Below are 20,712 nucleotides of genomic sequence, written 5' to 3' on the forward strand. Positions count from 1 at the left end.
AAGCACCAGGTGAGGGTGAGGTGGCTGCTCTGTCCTAACATGAGTTCACCTGTTTTCCCTGGCGTCTCTGGACTTAACGCTCTTTGAGAATTGACGCACGTTCAACGCAAGTGAGTAAATGATCATTTTAACGCCCATCGTCCATCGGAAACTAACAAAATAACATTTCCGTTAACTGAAATAAAAATAAAAACTAGAGTTAAAACGATAACGAACCAAAACTGTAGCGAAAATGTGCTTCGTTTTCGTCTTTGTACATTTTATTTCATACAAATGTGTTTATTTTTTTTTCTGCCAGCAATTTTGAAAGGTTTTATTTGAGACGCACCTTTTTGACAAATACTCCATTTTACAAAACAACTAAAACTTAACACTAAAACTAATAATAACCAAACTAAAATTAGCAAACCCGCTCTAAAAACTAATTAAAACCATCTCATTTTAAAAACAAAAAGTCCAAACGAAATAAAAGCTATTATAACCTCGGTCTTTAATGATTTCAAATGTCTTCAAATGAATCGCTGTACATCAGAAACAACAGGAACAGAGATATTTAAAGATGATATTATAATTTAGTACTGATAGATTTTGACCATAAACTAATAAGAATAAGAATAAGCATAAAGATTTATGTGCAGTGGGTCATTAAATTGTGTCTAAGAGCGTGACGGATGGAAGCATGAGCCAGGTGTGTGAACCAAATCAACAACAGCAGTTGAATTGAACAAAAAAAATCAATAGAAGGCCGGAGATGGAAATTCCGATCAATACTCGTCTCATATTCTGTGCCACTGACGTGTTCATGTGTTTCCTGGTTTTGGTGGAAAGAGAAAACCGTGTAGGTGCCGCTTCATTGGTTCTGGTTCTTAAAACCTGTTTATTGGCTGTATCTTTTGTTTTCTTACTGAGAAGCTGAGCAAAAAAAAGAAGATGGACTAACAGAGACATTAGCAGTAAAGCTTTATGAACTATGAAGACAATAATGTAACTTTACACTTGATATCGACACTAGACAAAGGGATTTGTGAATAAATGTCAGCGTCCTAAATCAGTTTCAGTTTCACATGTAATCACGTGTAGAGACAAAATCCCTTTTACTACAATAGCTACATAATCCACAGACGTTCTGTTTTTCAGTCCGGCTTTAGAACAAGTATTTGAAATGAGATTCGGAAAGTTAAGATATTAAGAAATTAAGATCACTTAGGTTACTTGTGTTTTTATAATATTGTGTTTTATTTATCTCTGATGTACAGCACTTTGTTTCAGCTGGTTTTTAAAGTGCTTTATAAATAAAGTTGGATTCATTTTGCATCATACATGTTTATATTGTGAACTATTCATTGTTCCATACTAAAACATACACTTTTATTTAAAAAAAAAAAAAGTGAAATATCATAATAAATGTTATTATTTTTGCCCTCTACTGGCTATCAGTGACCCCCAGGTCATCTGAGTTTGAGACCCTGTGTCTATGGTCTAAATCAGGGCTATTCAATTACAAACTCAGCTGGGCCACATTTTTAAACCAAATTTAAAATTTAAAACCAGCAAAAATGTATGAAAGGCCTATAAAAATGGCATAAAAATAATAAAAGAACTGTACATGAACAGAGTCTGAGGTAGTAGGAGTAAATATTTTTGCTCGCTCTGTCCTTTGTACAACTGAAAGTACAATAAAACAAAAAATGTGCACTGTAGTAGCTGTCATGCTTGTTTCCTCTTTAGGATTTTTAATAAATGAGCGTCATATTTAACCCAGGTGCAACTCAAAGTGCATAAAAATGTAAAAAGGAATATTTGAGGGACAGTGAAAAGTGTTTGTCTAGTTTTTCCTCAGTGTTCCTGGTGGGACCACTAACAGCAACCTCTTAGTGGTCTTTTGGGCCACATGTGGCCCACGTGCCGCCATTTGAACAGACTGGGTCTAAATAGTCACTATAATAGAAAAATGGTTTCCTTTTTTTTTTTTAAATTGAACTGAGAGAAACAAAACTGTTATAGAGAGAGTAAAAAGACAAGAAAATGGAGGAAAAAAATGGATGTGAAGACAAATGAAATCATCATGATTGAGATGAAGTGGTGACTTGTTAATCGTGGAAAGGATGATACGATACTCATGTAGTCCTCAGGTGTTCTCTGTGTGCAGACAATCCTTCAAAACACTTTCTTCTGACACAGAGAACCTCTGAGCATGTGGTGAGTGATGGCTCTGGTTCATATTGTATCAAACTATAATAGAGCCGTAGAAAAAGCCTCTGGTTCTTACCTGCATTAAACACTGGGTCCCTCTGTTTGCTGCTGCAAAGTAAGCGAGTAAACACACAGCTGTCAATCAGCTTCCCTCTCGAGAAAAGAAATGTGTTTTCCAAGCATCACATGTGAATATCTCATTATTTCCTTGTTACCTGTCGCTTCTTTTGCCGCTGGAGTTGCTCCCCGTGGATCCGGCGCGGGTTCTGTTGACCTTGGAGTCGCCCGAATCTTTCCGCGTAAGAGTTCCCACGTGTTCGTTAGAGTTGGCTCTCCTCACGGTGCTGTGGCGAGAGGGAAGATGGGGAGAACCAGAAATAAAAACAGGTCATAAAAATGCCCTTTGGAAGATGCAGTTTAGACATTTTTGAGCGCAGTTGAAGCCGTTGTTTTCCATGTACTGAATCGTTAGAGTCAGTGAATTAAAAAGATTAGTTCACTTCCTGCATGACCATTGAACTGAAGTACAGCGGCAGGGGTTTGTGATGCGGCTCGACGCTCACGATCGCAGGCTTTCAGCAGTGCTGTCGCTAAATACACCAGATTTCTCTGTTAAATATGGAGATTTTAGACATTTCCGTGCTAATTGTTGGATATTAACCCACGTTTTCAGGATTTTTAAGTATTTTTAACTGATCTACAGTTCGGCATTGTTCGGCTTGATTCTCCAGGTACCAGGCGAGGCGAGTCGGGCTGGTATCATGTAGTGGAAAAGCGCCTTTTCTTTAGTTTCAGAGCAGTTCATAGTTGTGCATCTGTCCTCACAGTTATACTCTAGAGCGTGAGTGCAGAGCTGCATATTGATGGCGCAGACAGTCTGCCTATTCACAACAATGAAAAGGCTCCATCAGCAGTCCAATGGCCGGTCGGCACAGTCACCTAATCCACCCTATGGGAGAAAAGTCTATTCAAATCCGAAAACTGGCCAGCAGGCCTTGATCCCCTCTGGAGAGGCTGCACGTTTGTTTCGGCAAAAAGCAGAACAGAATAAAGAGAGTGACAGGCTGCTGTTTGCAGCGTTGTACCGCGAGGAATCAGAGTAATTGGGCCACAGGGTGTTGGGAGAGGCTGCTGTGTGTTTGCCAAACCAGCACTGATGGGATTGGGATTTATCTGCAGTCTAGATTAATCGCAGATACAGACACAGACCATAGATTTAAACAACATTAACTGAAATTAACATGAGCGGTGAAATGAGCAATGTGCACGTTTGGTGTCGTTTGGTGACTGATGATGATGATGATGGTGGTTAACGTCGTGCATCGTAACTGTGATGGTGTTATACACACACACACACACATATATATATATCGTGACCGGTCACGCGTAACACGTGACGCTCTCACCTGAGGGGCTGATAGAGAATTCTGGACAGAGCGGACAAACTGGACATCACGCAGTGGATGGACGGGGACATGACAGTTGAAAGGACATGTTATCAGTGAGGGGACAATACATGAGAGTTGACATGCAGGACAAGAAAGACAGATGGCCGAGTATGTGAGGAGAAAATGACAAGTCACTCACACATTTAAAGGATCAAATCTAAACCAAAAGAATGTAAATGTAAATATGGCTATTTTAATTTTGTATCTGGTTCTTATATTTTTTTATTCTTATAAAAAAGCCATCTTCTGTTTGTGTATTGTAAATGTGTACAGCTGCTCTTTACTGTTCTCTCCAGTGAATCTCAAGGTGGACGTCAGCACATTGAAACACAGAACCAACACCTCGGGGGAGTTAACGTGTTTGGACTACTGTGCTAATCCCCCGCTGTCTGCTGAGCTTCATATAATTATGATAATATCATACAGAGATGAGGGGAAAAAGGCTATTTTTCACCTCACAGAACAGCCTGATAACATGTGCTGACAGACATGCAAACGAGACTGTGCAAAGAATACTGTTTCTCTGCTAATAAGCCATGTTTAAGAATCCAGAAATGTGATGATTAATGGCTTAAACTATGTAAAATGGCTTTCTACCAGAGGTATTGAAATATTCTACTCAAAAAAAGTAAAAGTACCACTATTTTTGATAATGTCCTCAAGTGAAAGTAAAAAAAAGTAGCTTGTTTAAAAGTTACTTTTTTAAAAAAAGGTTGGGGTTCAAGGGGACACAAATCTCACATGAATTGTTTTTAATTAAAGGCAAACCTTTACAAATTATAGTGCTGAAAAATAAAAATATGTAAACACAAATCAAAATGGGTCAAAGGTCACAAATGCTTTAACTTTCTCACTCACTCAGGGACCTTAATTAACACCAATTCACGTGTCCTCATCATTCCCCTGTCCTCTGTCCTCATCATTCCCCTGTCCTCTGACCTCATCTTTCACCTGTCCTCTGTCCTCATTGTTCACCTGTCCTCATCATTTACCTGTCCTCTGTCCTCATCGTTCACCTGTCCTCTGTCCTCATCGTTCACCTGTCCTCTGACCTCATCGTTCACCTGTCCTCATCAACGTAAAAATTACAAATTTTAAAAATGACTTAAAAGTACACAAAAAATCTACTCAATTACAGTAACAAGTAAATATAATTCCTTACTTTCCACCTCTGCTTTCGACAAATGAAATGTCTGGAATGGAAACTCTAATTAATGTCTGATGGTTCAGATCTGTTTTGGTCTCCTTACCTCCTGTTGGCCGAGTTGCTGGTGTCCTTTCTGGACCCAGATCCAGACGGGGACGGCAGCGTGCCACTGCCTTTCTTTGGTAGGACGGTCCCGTTGTTCACTGTGGGCCGTAACGGCAGGGTAGCGATCATTGGCCTGGCTGTGAGAAAAACAGTGCGACAGCAGGGACACTTATTAGTGGACTGTAGTGTCCTTAAAGAAATCAAATTGAAAACATTTTATCATGAATAACAATAAAACCTTTCAAAATTGTCGGCAGTGAAAAAAATAAATGCACTTCATATGAACCCAAAAGGATATAGACACACAATTTAGTTTCAGTTAGTTATCGTTTTTTTTTTTTTAAACTCTAGTTTTTCTCTTTATTTCAGTTAGCCAAAAATGTTCAATGTTCAATTTTAGTTTTTCGGTATTTCGTTAGTTTTCGATAACTATAATAACCTTGTCAGGCTGCCCAGAGTAACAGATCCAAGCTGTAGCTTCATCTGCATTGATAAATATTTAATAGAGACTGTTTTTCACACACACACACACACACACACATTTTGCTTTGTTATCTCTCATGTAGTAATTACACAGCAGGGGCAAAGCGAGGTTGTAATTTTGTTAGCACATTAAAGAAGATGAATGTGTGTGTGTGTGTCATGTTAAACACATCACTGTGCTTCAGTAGAGCTGAGCAGCTGCTGGCTGCAGCTCCACTGAAGAGGAGAGAACAATAAAGGGGAGCACTTCTGAGCCTGAACCATCATCGCCCTCATCAGCTCCCAGATCAAACTGTAACCGCATCCACTCCACTGCAGCAGCTCACAGTCATAATCTGTTCATGTTTCATCCATCAAACGCACATTTGTGGACATAAAACTCTGAATACGGTGCAATGATTACACACGCGGGCATCATCGGGCCTTGAGGGGGGAAGATACAAACGGAAAGAAAGACCTGAGCTTGAAAACAGACACGTGCAGTATCGGTACGTGAAAACGCAGCTTGCGTTACCTTTGGTCGGTCCTCTGCGTGACCCCATGGCCTGCTGCTCCTCAGACTGGTTGAGCCTGCGGACCACGTCGGCCAGAGCGGACTTCAGCAGCTGAATCTCGTCCTCCTGCATCTGGACCCTCTGCTCCAGGGAGGCGATGCGGTCGGTCACCTCCATACTGCTGGCCGCTGACGCACTGTCATCTGTGGGAACACGTAGAGCTGGTGTCAAGAGTGTTATGAGGGTTTCCAACTTCCTGAGCAAATCTGTCATTTTACTTTCATGGTTTTGCACTGACTTGATGATGTGATGAGTGTTCGATAAAGGACGCATGTTTTATCTTTTAGACACGGAACATATCCTGATTTTACAGACACTTGGTGGCCATATTAGAAAGGTAGTGCCCAGTAGGTTACGACCTTTATTTATAGCAGGGTGAGTTTCTAATAGAATGGTGGTCTGCTTTTATGTGCATCTGCAGAACTAGAGTCTCCACTCTTGAAAGGACATTTAAGTAAAATAAGAGAAACTGTTTTAAATATTTGGAAAATACTGTACAAATTATTTTCTTTCTTGATATTTTAATTAGCAAACAAAATGTCAAGATTGTGCCTTTTTTTTCCCCCTTCAGAAAAATACAAAAAAAAAGAACAAAGCTGAGACTGGAATAATACCCAGACTTACTTTCATCCCATCATACATTCAGACTCTCTTTGTGAAAGACTTATTTTCTGCTAAACCACATCATCATTCATGACCTTGTTAATAACATCCGTCCATCTGGTGTTTGAGCTCAAAATTAACTTAACACAATATTTTCACCTCTCCACCTGACGCCCTGACGGAGGCCAAGCCCCCGTCCACTGGGGTCCACTTCATTAACGATAACACACATGTTTGGACGCACACACTCTCAGACACACATGCGGGGCTTTCCTCCATTAAGGCTTTGATGTCACAGCAGTTTGATGAAATATTAATGTGAATCACTGCTGTGTTTTCCCCCTGCAGACTTGTAATAAAGGCCTGATGCATTATGCATTAGAGAGCAGACGTGTGGTGATGAGACGGAGTGAATCTATCTGCTTTCACCCCCCCCCCGACTGTCTTTAACGTCACTGAAATCAGGGGAAGCTCTTGACTTTGGTAAATAACATTCTCAAAACCATCAAGTTCAAACCGTGACTCAAACACTGAACTGAATTTCAGACAAGCTGGTAAAAACAAAGTGGTGATGAGCGCCTGACGCTTTTAGATAAACAGAAACTGCTCAGGGGAAATCACGACATTCCTGAACAGAGCCCATCCTCAAATATTTGCATATATATATATAAATAATTTCATGAGATTTGTGGCATTTTTACCATAAGAATGAAATGCAGCTGCAATAGTACACAAGACATACACAATCGCTATAATCATCAAATTTTCCTCATCTGCAAATATTAACATTTTTCCCCCTAAAAATACATACATATATATAAAGAAATGTATATAAATATATATATATATACATATATATATAAATATATATATATATACATATATATATAACGTACATATTGCGACTTTATTTTCGTGATATTACGACTTTATTCCTGAAAGATTGAGACTTTATCCTCATAATTTTACGACTTTATTCTGAAAAGATTACAACTTTATTCTCGAACGTTTATGACTTAATTCTCATAAGATTACAACTTTATTCTCGAAAGATTACGACTTTATTCTTGAAAGATTACGACTTTATTCTCGAAATATTACAACTTTATTCTCATAATATTAAGACTTTATACAAAAATACAAAAAATTATTCGGTTTGGCCGTAAAACTCCACCATAATAACAATATAATGAAAGAAACAAAAATGACAAAATTGCTGAGAAAAAATTATAAATACCATAAAAAAAATACAGTTATGTTTCCAATTTTAGCTCTAAAATCATGGAATTGTTGTTAGTCTGTGTTGATACAAATATGCCCCGCCCCCTGCTTCACAACACATATTCAGAAGTGTATGATCCCATAAGGTCCAGCAAAGTAATTTTCATTTCATTGGCAGAACAAAAAGCCTGAAAAGCAATTTCACAAATGAGTTTTATGAGTGGACAAAGTCCATGAGGGAGCAAAGTCGTCAGCCCATTAACTGACTTATGAACAGTTTTAGTGGGAGAGCCAGAGAGCCGGACACGCACACACTCCAGTGCCAAGTTTTGTTTTGCTTTTGTCAGTCTTAGACTTATTACTGCTACAATTTTGCATCCACATCAAAACTGCCAGACAATCTGTAAAAAAGTGAGTAAGCACTTAAAATAAGTTAATCGTGGTGGATTTCTATTATTGTGTTAATCGTGAATGAAGAAAAACAATCCTGTCTGAGACTTCCCATGAGTCCACAGCTTTACACTATATACTGGTAGATGTCAGCCTTGCCGTGGTACAATTGTACAAAAACATCAGCAGAGAATTGTGTAGTTTGGTTTCACCAGGTGTGACAGGCTGCGATGTAATGATTGCACTATCTGCTCCTCTGAGTATCCCACAATGAAACCTCCATTCTGCAGACAAGAAGTCAAATGACAAGTACAGGTGCACAGAAGCACAATAACAAATAAGTCTGCATCAATTTATATGCTCATACGTTCACTTATTTCCACACAAAAGAAATCTTGTCTTGTTTCTGAAGGTAAACACTAATATTACTCCATCTAAAATAAGATAAATCAAGAAAGAATATACAAATTGTTCTGAATAACTTTCTGCTCACCTGAGAAACTCTTTTTGAAGAAAACCTTGTTCATATTCACATTTCACTGTGTGTGACACACACAGAGTGAATATGGAGAGATAAAGCTTCTATTGTCTGTGCAGCATCTGTTGTTGGTCTGCTCCCAACGCTGACACCATGAAGTACAATGACTGGCTGTCACGGATGTGACTCCCCAGCTGTGCACTAACATCTACACTCCCCCTGAATAAACCTCTGGGTGTGAGTCAACCCCCCGATAACACGTTAAAAAGGTAGGACGGAAATCAGAAAATGATGTTTGTTTTTGTACAGAAATAGAGGTGGGTGGCGTCATATTACCTGACCTGGGGTTCAGGTCCTATGTTTTCTGTCCAGAGTATCAGTGATATATCAATCTCCATTTGACAATAAATCCATCACCACATGCTCCCCGTCTCTCTTGTGTCCCCACAAAAGTAGATCTTCACAAACACCAATCTCCGCCAGCGCCACTGCGATGTCAGCCGGCTGCTTAAATTACCTCATTTCTGTCAGTCTTCATCAGCGACTGCCTGACTTTCTTCTTCAGTCCTTGTTTCATTATCTGGTCAATATGTGGCTGATTCACAAAATCCTAGATGCATCTGAGCCCATCTGTCTGCTCAGCCTAATGGATTTTGACAACACTGCTCCCTATTACCATCCTCTGCAAGGCAATGTCATTCCCTCAGCACCACTTCTCTGCTTTAGTGCTTTAGTCCATCACTTCAGCCAGAGACTGAGGAAAGGGCAAACAAAAAAACAGGCAACCCTTCTCTAAAATAACATCTGCTGTTGATATCAGTATAATTTTTTTATCAACAATCTCTGCTGCTGTTTGTATAAATGACACTGTAGTTCTATAAACATGTCATCTCTGATTCAGAACTGTTTACTGTCTAAACTTACCCACTTACGACCTCTCCTCCTCCGCCAAACCAATACTGTACCGTGATGGAAACACTGCTTCAGTGGGATTGCGTCCACTATATGTTTTTCTGCAGTGTCTTTAATAGAAACTTAATTCAAACTTCATTAATACGTCATTCAGTCCATTCACAGTTTCCAAAATATTTAACTTTTTTAAAGACAATTCCTCACTCAAATACACTTGAAATACACTTCACTTAATCTTCAAAACATTCACAAAAAGTGAGACTTTCATGCCTCAATTCAGTTTTTCTTTCATTCATGAACTTAACAGATTTTACACAATTAGAAATAATAACATTTTGAAATAAAATTTGTATAAAACAACAAACATTATCTCCCTTTAACTCCTCTTTAGCCATTTTAATGCTATTTCGTGTATGTATATATTAGTAAACAACACTTTAATATTGCAATAAAATGTATAAAACAAAACATTTTCTTGATTAATTGTGATTATAAACCAATTGTAATAACTCTAAATTACATGTTTCCTTGTAAAAGAGTTAAAAACTGTAAAAGAATAAATCATACATTGGAGGATGCTAATGAAGTGATGCTACTAGCATAACATTCACATGGAACGCTATAAAGTACTAACTGAGATTAAAAACTACTCAAAATGCACACAATACCAAATAAAACATATACAGACCTTGTACCCTCGTCAGCCAGGTGCTAAAACAAACCACGAAAAGTGCTAAAGACGCCGTTTGCAGCCTTAATTGGCGCTACATTACTCTCGTTTTTCCTACATCCGGTATCTTTACCCTTTCAAAATAAAAGCATCGCTTTTGAACAGATGACCTACCACAAAGAAAGCAAGACAACATGTAGGTCATTCACACAATGTGACCAACAAAGTGTCATGCAGCTTCTGCGCTGTGCTTTTCGGGGGAAATATGGCAACCGCGTCCCTGCAGTGTTGTCAGTCGGGATTATCAGAGTCATTTACTGTACCCGTCATTAATAATGGACACTGGAGGGTGGACACGTGCTCTGACTCGTCTCATTCATTCAGCAGCAAAATATCAATACACTGATGGGACTAAAAATAGTCCAGTGGAGACATGGAGGGACCACATTTTGAGCAATGCACAAGCTCATGTTTAAAATATCCTCTGCAGCAGATTCTCTCTGATCTGCTGAGCTCTAAGACTTCTTTTTTTTTTAGCTGACTCACTCCCTCGCTCAGTACACTATGGCACATTTATACACACCTATGTGAGGATTTGTGCTGCACAGAATATACAGAATATATGATGAATAAAGGAAGAAACCAGATGTCTCACTCTGGTGGCACATGATTTACTTTGCACTACATTGGGGTGCAGAGGAGCCAAACAGTGAAGGGGAACTGACTTGACGGCATGTTCGGCTGCCAGGTTTAGCCACACCACAATGGCAAGGGTATGGAAAAAAAATAAAACCAGATCAAAGCACTGCAGTAAACATCCTGCCACAACATTGTGACAGTGATTCCTGTTTTTTTCCACAAACAGGAATTGCTAATATCACATCTTCAAAGAGAGGGAGCCCCCTGCTCAGCAGCACCTTTGCCAACTGTTTGTACATTTCAGAGCGTGCACTCAGCCAGGTGCTGCGCCGCCACGAGTGCCTGCTCAGCTGCTGCAAACTGTGCCTTCAGGAAGTACGTTTCCTCCAGGAACACTGGATTTATTAAACGACCTGACTTCAGTCTGTTGCTGGCCTCACTAATGCAAATATAGAACTAATCATAACCAGGTGACAAACAGGTTTTGACGAGAAGTGGACGACAGTGCAGCTGATATTATGCAGAACACGAGAGAGGAAACGTGGAGCTATGAAGAAACAGTCTGACTGAAATCACCCATGTCAGAATATTGAGGAAATTATGCTGCTTTTACACTACATGTTCCCGCCTCGCCTCGCCTCGCCTCCATCACACTATAGTACCTCCTCAACGTGGGCGGAGTTATCACTTCGTTTTACACACACAAACTCGGCACTAGTGACTTGTAAAGCAGTTATTTTCAATGTACTGAATCATTAGAATCAGTTCATTAAAAGACAAGTTCAATACGTCCTGCAGGACTGGAGCACAGACTCCGTCTGACACAGTCACTGAAAATGCAGCGGCTCAACACTCGCGAATGCAGTGCTGTCGCTAAATCCACCAGACTCCTCTGTTAAATATTGAGATTTTAGCCTTTAGACTAGAGATTAATGCACGTTTTCGGGGTTTTAAAGTCTTTTTAACTGATCTACAGTTCGACATTGTGCCGTGCCGAGGTGAGGCGGAACCAAAAGCGGCATTGTGAAAACACGTTAAAGAGAAAAAACATTCTACTCCAAATATCGTCGGTCTCGTGCGTCACACGCTCACACAGGTGTATTAGCTGATCAGTGAGCGGCCAGATTAGAGATTACAAGCTGCCGTCATGGCTCCTGCTGGACTGGTGCTTAAGTGCTTGGTCATGGACAGACGCGGCTCAGAGAAAGGGAAAAGCCGTCATACACACAACCTGAGTGGAGATTTAAGAGGAGAGGAACAGTCAAAAGAGGACAAATCCCATCAGGCGGAGCTTGTTGTTGTTGTGTCAAAACAAGAAATGTTACAAGACTGACAGAGGGATTAAAAGATGGAGAATGAGTGAGTGTCAACACGGGCTATAAAGAGCATGAGCGTGCGTTTATGGGTCAAAGAGAGCAGAGTGATGAAAGGTCAAACGACCCCCAGTAGAGATACTAGCAGCATGTTAAACCACTCCTTCCTCCCATCAGTTACATCCTTCCTGCGGTCAAACTCGGGTCATCTTGATGCTCTCAGTATCACACACACAGATGCTGGAGCCAATGACGTCTGGATTTGATGTGACTCATTTGTATCAGATGATGCAACACTCACATCTGTATTTTTGTCGTCTTCCTCTGGGACTGTACGCTTAGGGAAAACCGCCATCAGGCCAAACTCTATGCTTATTTACACCAGTATACCGACACCCTGCGTCACAGGAGCGTTAAAGAGGAAGTGTTCTCGGGGTGACCGAGGGATTATGCTGGATATGTGGAGAAGATCTTGCACAATGCTATGAAATCCCTATTCTCAGGGGGTTTGAGCTCAGCAGCTGCCTCCTGAATGTAATCTCTCGCTCACCCCTCATTAATCCACAGTTGCATTAATTCCTGAAACGAGGTTAACCACCACATAAGGCAATTTCAAAAGAAATTGCAGTGGGATTGCGGTCGAATGCGCAAGCCGAAGTTTTATGAATAGATTGAAATGGTCATAAATTTAAAAGGCATTACAGTAGTTGGAAACAGGTGCAAATAGACTGAAATGCACATGAAATGAAGTATTTTTGTGTCTAGGGTATAGTTTTCCCATTTAGTGGAAGTTGTGGGGAGTTGTGTCGCTAAAGACACCAGACTCCTCTGCACAAGTGCAACAATTGCCCCAGCTAAAATGCTTTTGCTGGTTTTTATTCACATGTGTACAGTCTGTGCATAGTGAACACATGTGATAAATATGGGATTTTGGTATTGTATCTGATCCGCTGATTTTGACCGATACCGATTCCCATCCATAGTTGTAATGATAATCGTGTTGTACGCTATCAGCACATGCAGTTATCATCATTCTACATCCTGTCACGGCAGCACATTTGAAAGTTATCTATTAACACGTGACGCTTGACTTTACAGTATGTGTATGTTTTATTGCTGCGACTCTTAGGGAAGAAAGAGAGTCACTAAATCATGCTTGGCAGTGGCTCCTCCAGGCTCTGACACAAGCCTCTTTTTCTCACTCTGAACCTTCCTCACATAAAACAGGCCTTTGTGCCTCAGTAACAAACAGCCAGGAAGGAACAGGAGGCGGGACACTTGTTCCATCCACTGCTTGTGTGTGTGTGTTGTTCCATCCAGTGACGCTGTTGTTATGGGAAACCAAATTTCCACTCCGGTGCGAGAATGGGCCTGTTCGAGACTGAACATGGGCCAGACATATATCAGCCACCTGGAGCCCAGAGAGCGAGCGGTGGCTCTGCTGGACGCTGACGAGATGATGACAGAACATGACTGAAGAGGATATTAAAAGCTGATTCAGTGTGTAACGAGGTTTTCACGAGCGGTGTGAACTCTATCCTCCAACACGGCTGTGTAATGTTCACTTCATTTCAGGAGTTACCGTGTAATGATTTACTTTTAGGTGTGACACTCACACCTGAGCTCCCTCATTATATGTGCGCCGCGCATTGTGGTAGCAGGGCTTGGATTACAATCCAATCCAACTTTTCTTTCTAAAGCACTTTTAAAAACAACAAAACAAACAAAAAAAAGATATCAACAATCAGGGCACAGCGACAGAAAAAGCTCCACTGTTGTGCCACCGTAACAAAATGTTCTCTAAAACAGAGAAAAACCCTCAATGAGGCACCAAACAACCACAAAGAGACACACAACAACTAGAAAGTGACACAAATAACCGCCAGAATGAGGCAAAACAAACACAGGGATAAAAAAAACAACAAACAAATGCACTGAACACAGAACTACTAATACTTTAACTACTACTAATTAAATACTACTAAAATATATAATACTATATAATATTTCTATATTATATGGTATATAATATATAGTATATATAATATAATACTATATAATAATATATAATACTATACATATATATAATATACTGTATATATAGTATATAATATAATAATATAATATATATTATATATAAATATATAATACCATATAATAATTATATTATATAATACTATAAACTACTAATACTACTAACTAACTAATAGATCCATCCATCTTCTAATGCTTTATCTTCCACATGAGGGTTGCGGGGGTGATAGGTGGTGGGGGTCACACCGTGGATAGTTCGCCAGTCCATCGCAGGGCCACACAACCATCCACTCACACTCTCACACCGTCACTGTGGGAGGAAGAACCCGGAGAAAACCCACGCACACACGGGGAGAACATGCAAACTCCCTACAGAAAGGCCCTCGGGGAGTGGGGGTGTCAGCCGGGGGAGTGGGGGTGTCAGCCGGTTCCAGGTCGCGTAGGTTCCAAAATCTGATCCGATTCTGCAGTTTCCTCCCACAGTCCAAAAACATGCAGATTTGGGGGATTAGGTAAATTGGACTCTCTAAATTGTGCATAACATGGACTGTGGTGGCCTGGCAACCTGTCTTTGGGTCTTTCGGAAAACGTGGTAGAAGATGAATGAATGAATATATGAATGAATGAAGAACAAAGCTTCAATGTCACACGAAAAACAACAACCACAAAGCGACACGCCAACAGAGATTTCCCGTCACTAAAAACTGACAGACTTGACGCAGGCAGGTGAAAACAAACCAATCATCTCTGTCCGACATGATGTTAATAGAATTCACATGAGATTCCACACAAACGGAAACACTGTGATCTCGCCTTCGACGGCACGGAGAGGCTGCAGTGACACGCACAGCACCAGGAAACAAGCAGAGACTAAAAATAAAAGCATCTCTTTGGGACTTCTCCTGACTCCGGTGTGATTTACGACCGGTGGCCCCCCACAGGTAGAATTCAACGCTCTACTAAACACATTTTTGTGTTACCATGCAGAGTTGGACGCCTCCTACATTTTCTTAATATGAAATGATCTGTAACAGAATTGTGGTCGTTGCGTTGCTCTATAGTCAGATGCCGTACAACGCTCTGCTATCAGTCTGCTCATTGACCTTTGCATTTAACTGGCAGCGATGACATTATACGACAGATATCGTATCGCATGTATGACTTGCCCTTCGCCGGGATCTGAGGAGGAAGCTTCACGAGCGCGTCACATTAACATCAGACTGTTATAATGGCTTAAGTGGCGTCGACTGGCTCCAAGGGCTCCATTAGACCACACTCACCCCTGTGGCCTGGAGCCTATTATACTACAGTGCTATAACTGTACAGTGCTACTATGTGCTGACACTGAGTCTGTGTTATTATAGTAAACGAAGAACTACAGTTTTTCAACGATAACTAACTGAAACTGAATTGTGTGTTTATAAAACGAACTAAAACGAACTCAAAACCCTATAATCCAGTGTCCAGAGATGCACAATCATTCACTCACTCACACATTCACCCCTATGGACGTTAAAGTGTTAAAAAAAAAAAAATGCTCTGCAATTGCTCTCTTGCAAAAACTCCACACAGAATTGCCCCCGGAACGAAATGCGAACCAGCAACCTTCTCGATGTGAGGCAACCGCGCACGCCACTGTGTGGCCACTAGAGGCACCAGTGCCACTCAATAGCCGAAGAACAACGGGAAAAAAAATGATGGAGAATGATTGTGTGCCATGACACAGCGAAAGGAAATCAATGTCAGCCATTAAGTGACTCAGCAGAATCAATATTTCTTTGTTTTTGTTGCTCTAATAGAAGTTACAGATGATTAATTTTTATGAGGCGTTGATATTTAAGTATTTATTCCTTCCATTCCCTAAACTGTAAAAAATTCCATTTCATCAAAGTCGAAGCAATTATTCAGTCAAAAATATAACATAATAAACCATTAAACACGGTCAAAAAACTGTATACTTCTCCTCATTAACCTGAGGTTTATCGCCTTTGCCATAAGTGGAGGGAGGTTCCAAAAACAAAAAAACAACAAAAATGACTCTTAAAAAAACCCAAATTCATAAATATAAGAGCGTAAACAAAAGATTTAAGTATTGCAGAACGTCTACTTTAAATAAAAAGATAAGATAGTTGCTTTGCTTTGTAACGTGAGCAAGATGTACGTTAATCCTAATCCCTCTACACGTGCTGTCACCGTACAAGGTTTGGAGTTAGATCCACAGCCAAGGAAAGAGAGGAAGCCGGATCATGTCGTGTCACCTCTACTGTGAAAACACCAACATCAAAAAACCCGAAGAGAACGTCTTTGTTTCTCACAGGCATCATTTCTGTAAAAAATGACCATTCCAACTCATCAATTTCAGTCAAAAATAATCGCAATTTTATGATAGTGACATGAAATCATTCATATTTTTGTATTTGTTGTGTGTAATGCAGCTTAGCTTGTACTTTTTATGTACATACATTTACATTTTACCACAATTTTAGCATGTAGTTCTGTGTCTTAGTGTCGTTTTAACGCGATTGATCGTTATTGTACTGTTCATGTAAAAGAGTTGCAAACTAGCACATCAGTTGCATTAATATGTATTGTTAACATTAACTATGTTAACTGTATTGTCCCGATTTAAATACAATAATATGGTATAAATCGACTTATCTTCAATGCTATACTGAGGTCGGAGATGCAAAGTACAAAAATACATAAATAGCGTCTGCCTTTTGAGAGTTAGCTTCCGTGAAGCATTGCTTTTGTGTTATAAATGACTTAAAAATGTAAAAAAAAAAAAATACATCATATTAAACTTACTGATTCTCAAATGATGGACAAATTGAAGCAGATCAACAAAACTGGGAAGAACACTGAGAAAAGCTTTTTCAAGTCCCGCTTAATGTGACCTCACAACATTTGAAGTCATTTCCTTTAAAAACAACAACAACAACAACAACAACAGCAATCTTGTTACCAGCAGCACAAGCACAAACTAACTCGATGACACCTGTCCTGTCCTCCAGACCTGGACCATTCCAAATGTGATTTACCGCAAAAACACAGCTTCTCTTAAAGGGATATATAAATAAATTGGATTGGATTGGATTGGGTTACTTGCATTTTGAGTTTATTTTAAAGTAAAAAGAGGGTTTTTACTTCATTGTTGTTTTTGGTTTCAGAGATTTAAAGGTGGATTCCTGTGGCGCTTCTATTAATGGAGGCGGCTACACCTGTTTTTCAGGTCAATCCAAACGGCCCGCGTCAGTCAGGTGTGATCACTATCACACCTGACGTCAACGTGTCTATGCCCTTATTCCTGTTTTCCCGACACTGACCATCGCGTATTAAAAGTCACTTATTTGGACTTAACAATGGGAGCAGGTACAGTGACGTCAGGTTTCAGTATAGGACGACCTAGATTGTTCAACGCCTGCGTGTCTCATGCTCCTGTGGAGTGATGTAAATTTAATGAGAGAAGCCCACGAGGGACAAAAAGCCTTTCAACCACATTCACCACGCGAGCGATTATGTGAAAGGAGCTCCGCAAAAGGAGTTCCACGTCCTCAATTTTTGTCACACCCCCTGGACAGATCGCCAGTCCATCACAGGGACACATATTGAGACAAACAACCACTCACACAGATGCAGATGTGGGGATGAGGTCAATCGGACACTCTAAATTGCTTGTGAGAGTGAATGGTTAGTATGTTTCTTTGTCCGCTGGGATTGACCCGATTGACCCCAGTCCCTGATCCTTGAGGATCAAGTGGTAGAAGACGGCTGAATGGATCAGTTTAAAGAAAATAATGCGTGTTTCTGCACAAAAACATTACATAAGCTCATTTTTTTTTCTCTCCAACAAGAAGAAACTCTGAAGCTGATTGGAAACAGTTCCCTCAACTGAGGTCATAGTGATGTGTCATGCTGTTTTCTGCTCATCCCTGAGTCACTCTCTCCCACCCATAATCACACCAGCACTGGCTCAAGTGTTCTCTCCCCTTTCTCCTGCCAGCGAACAAGTTTCATTATAGCGACTCGTGGACCGGGGAGGTTTCTGCGTTTGTCCATCGCAATCGGACGACGCCGAGGACAGAAACATACTCATCATAACATTCCCTTCATCACACAGGAAGCAGGAGAGAGGCTGCTCCTCTCCTCCTTGTTTATCAGCTCTCTGCTTCTGTGCCTGTCCTACACTGTTGACATTGACCTGGAACTCTGTATACAAACTTCATTTTTAAATCCTGCTTTTCCTTCCTGTAAAATCTGCAGCACTTTAGCCAGGTTTAAACAGTATATATACATATATATATGTATATATATATATATATATATATATATATATATATACAAAAGAGGAAAAAAGTGATGCATAAACAGCATAAACCTTGAGGGCACAGGGTCTGCTTCGGTGTCAGCTGATGTCATGTCAGGGGAGGATTAGTAAGCTTTACCGTTGCAGAACTGAAGCAGTGATGAGGTGTCATACAGGCTGCTGTAGCTGGAGAAGCCGTCCTCCATTCTGTGTCCTCTCTGTTGTCCACCACTCCTTTAATCTCCTCTCTTTCTTTCTTTCTTCCTCCCTCTCTCTATCTGTGTGTTTCTCTCTGTGGTGACTCCCCCTTCTCGGTTAGTTTATCCTTCACTTGGCGTCCAAGACTCTCCCTCCATTCACTCCGCGCGGGTCAGGCTCCCTGGGTGAGTCACCATGGCAACCCATTCACTCGGATTATGTCACGTGAACGCAACGTACACTTCTTCTCCTCTTCACCAAAATAAAAGTCCTTGTAGTCCTTGAACTCCAGCGGAGAGACACTTCCTGATGAGGAACGACCGCGCCGACCGAGAGTTGAGAGGCTGCTCCTGAACTTGTCCTCTCCTCCCTCTCTCCTCCTCTCCTCCTCCTCCTCTCGTCCTCCCTTCTTGTGTCTTCAGCGGAAGAAACTGTGTATCGTCAGCTCTCTCTGAACACCAGCAGCAGCAGCAGAGAGGAAAGAAAACACAGCTTAAAGAGGACTTGAGCGAAGAGCGCGCGCAGGCAGACTATGGCGAAGGCTGTTTACTGTATGTGTGTGTGTGTGTGTTTATGTGTATTATGGGCTGTAAGTGTGTGTGTGTGAGAGAGAGATAACGCTCAGGACAGCCCAGCTTTCCCCTGTCACACACACTGCGAACAAGTCACAGCACAGTGGGCGGGGCCTGTGAGATAGCTCCTCCTACTTTGGGTTAGTATGAGAGAGGGAGATTATAATAGTTTCAGTTTTTATTTAGTTGTGCCTTTTTGTTTTCAAAATGAGTTCGTTTCATCATTTTTTAAGAGATTTAGTTTAGTTTAAGTACCACTATTTTGATAAAATTTTACTAATTGATTTTATACGGCACATTTAAAAAAACAACCAGAGGTTGACCAAAGTGCTGCACAGAATGACGTCAAATAACAAAATAAAATCAGTAAAAAGCATTTAAACAACATTTAAGAACTTTACAGAGCATATTAAAAACACATAGCAAACAAACAAAAACAATGGGAGTCCAACTCAACCTGTGTTAAATGTCACGGAGTAAAAGTACTGGTCTAAAAATGTTAGACCAGTACTTTTACTTTTTAAGTTAAAGTAGAAAAAAAAGTAGCTTGTTTAAAATATACTCAGAGTAAAAGTCACTTAGTTGGGGTTCTTTCTTGTGTCGTGCAAAAAGGACAAGGGGACACAAATCTCACATGAATTGTTTTTAAATTGTTGACAAAATAAAATATCTAAACACATAATGTATCAGTCAAAATGGGTCAAAGGTCACAAATGCTTCAACTTTCTCACGCACTCAGGGACCTTAATTAACGGAAATTCACCTGCACTCATCATTCACCTGTCCTCATCATTCACCTGTCCTCATCATTCACCTGTCCTCATCGTTCACTACCAAAAGTTTCCGGTGCCTGAGTTTATTTATTTTTAATTCAGGGCAACGTTTTTTTACTTAATAACAGATGTGATATACAATGTGGAGTACAGTACTGCCAAAACATGCTTAGTAAAGTAGTGAAAGTAAAATTACAAATTTTAAGTAGTAGTACAAGTACACAAAAAACCTACTCAATTACAGTAATGAGAGTAAATGTAATTCATTACTTTCCACCTAATAAAGACATGTATTAGTACAGACATGGATTACTAGAAAAGGGTTAGTGCCCACCAGTGACACTGAGGTTGGGAAGCACAATTTTTCAAAAATACGACCCCTATTCTAGTGATACAAAGCTAAAAGCAAATTGTTGAACAAAAACCTAATACTAACCTAAACCTAATACTAACCATGACCCTAAAACCAGGTCTTAACCCCCAACGGCCCCTTTAAAGATGTGAGGACTAGCCAAAAATCAACAACACACACAAATGGAAAAACCAGAGTCAAAGTCCTTACACATGCCAAAAAAGCTGATTCTGATTCTCATATAGAAATGAGGTTCTGCCTCATTAGGACCAGGCTTTAGTCCCCATCAGGACCACTGGCTCCTGTATCATGTCACACAGG

The 20,712-nt window shown here is 40.3% G+C and overlaps 1 protein-coding gene across 7 annotated transcripts in view; it reads right to left on the minus strand.

The window, feature by feature from the left end:
• The window catches only part of eml1 (EMAP like 1), a 42,796-nt gene that overhangs the window by 13,652 nt on the left and 8,432 nt on the right, over positions 1-20,712 (minus strand). For 2 of the 7 annotated variants that reach the window (XM_058615110.1, XM_058615108.1), the window contains exons 1-6: positions 18,636-19,328; positions 5,891-6,073; positions 4,892-5,030; positions 3,600-3,638; positions 2,409-2,537; positions 2,270-2,298 (exon numbers count right to left, since the gene is read on the minus strand). In XM_058615110.1, the coding sequence (XP_058471093.1) occupies positions 2,270-2,298; positions 2,409-2,537; positions 3,600-3,638; positions 4,892-5,030; positions 5,891-6,073; positions 18,636-18,702 (586 nt within the window). In that variant the 5' untranslated portion in view covers positions 18,703-19,328. Of the gene's footprint in view, positions 1-2,269; positions 2,302-2,408; positions 2,538-3,599; positions 3,639-4,891; positions 5,031-5,890; positions 6,074-18,635; positions 19,329-20,712 lie in introns of those variants that run through there. The other 5 variants (XM_058615109.1, XM_058615106.1, XM_058615112.1 and 2 more) reach the window with 4 other exon arrangements.

Source organism: Solea solea, chromosome 18 (assembly GCF_958295425.1).
Source record: "Solea solea chromosome 18, fSolSol10.1, whole genome shotgun sequence".
Classification (NCBI taxonomy): Eukaryota; Metazoa; Chordata; class Actinopteri; order Pleuronectiformes; family Soleidae; genus Solea; species Solea solea.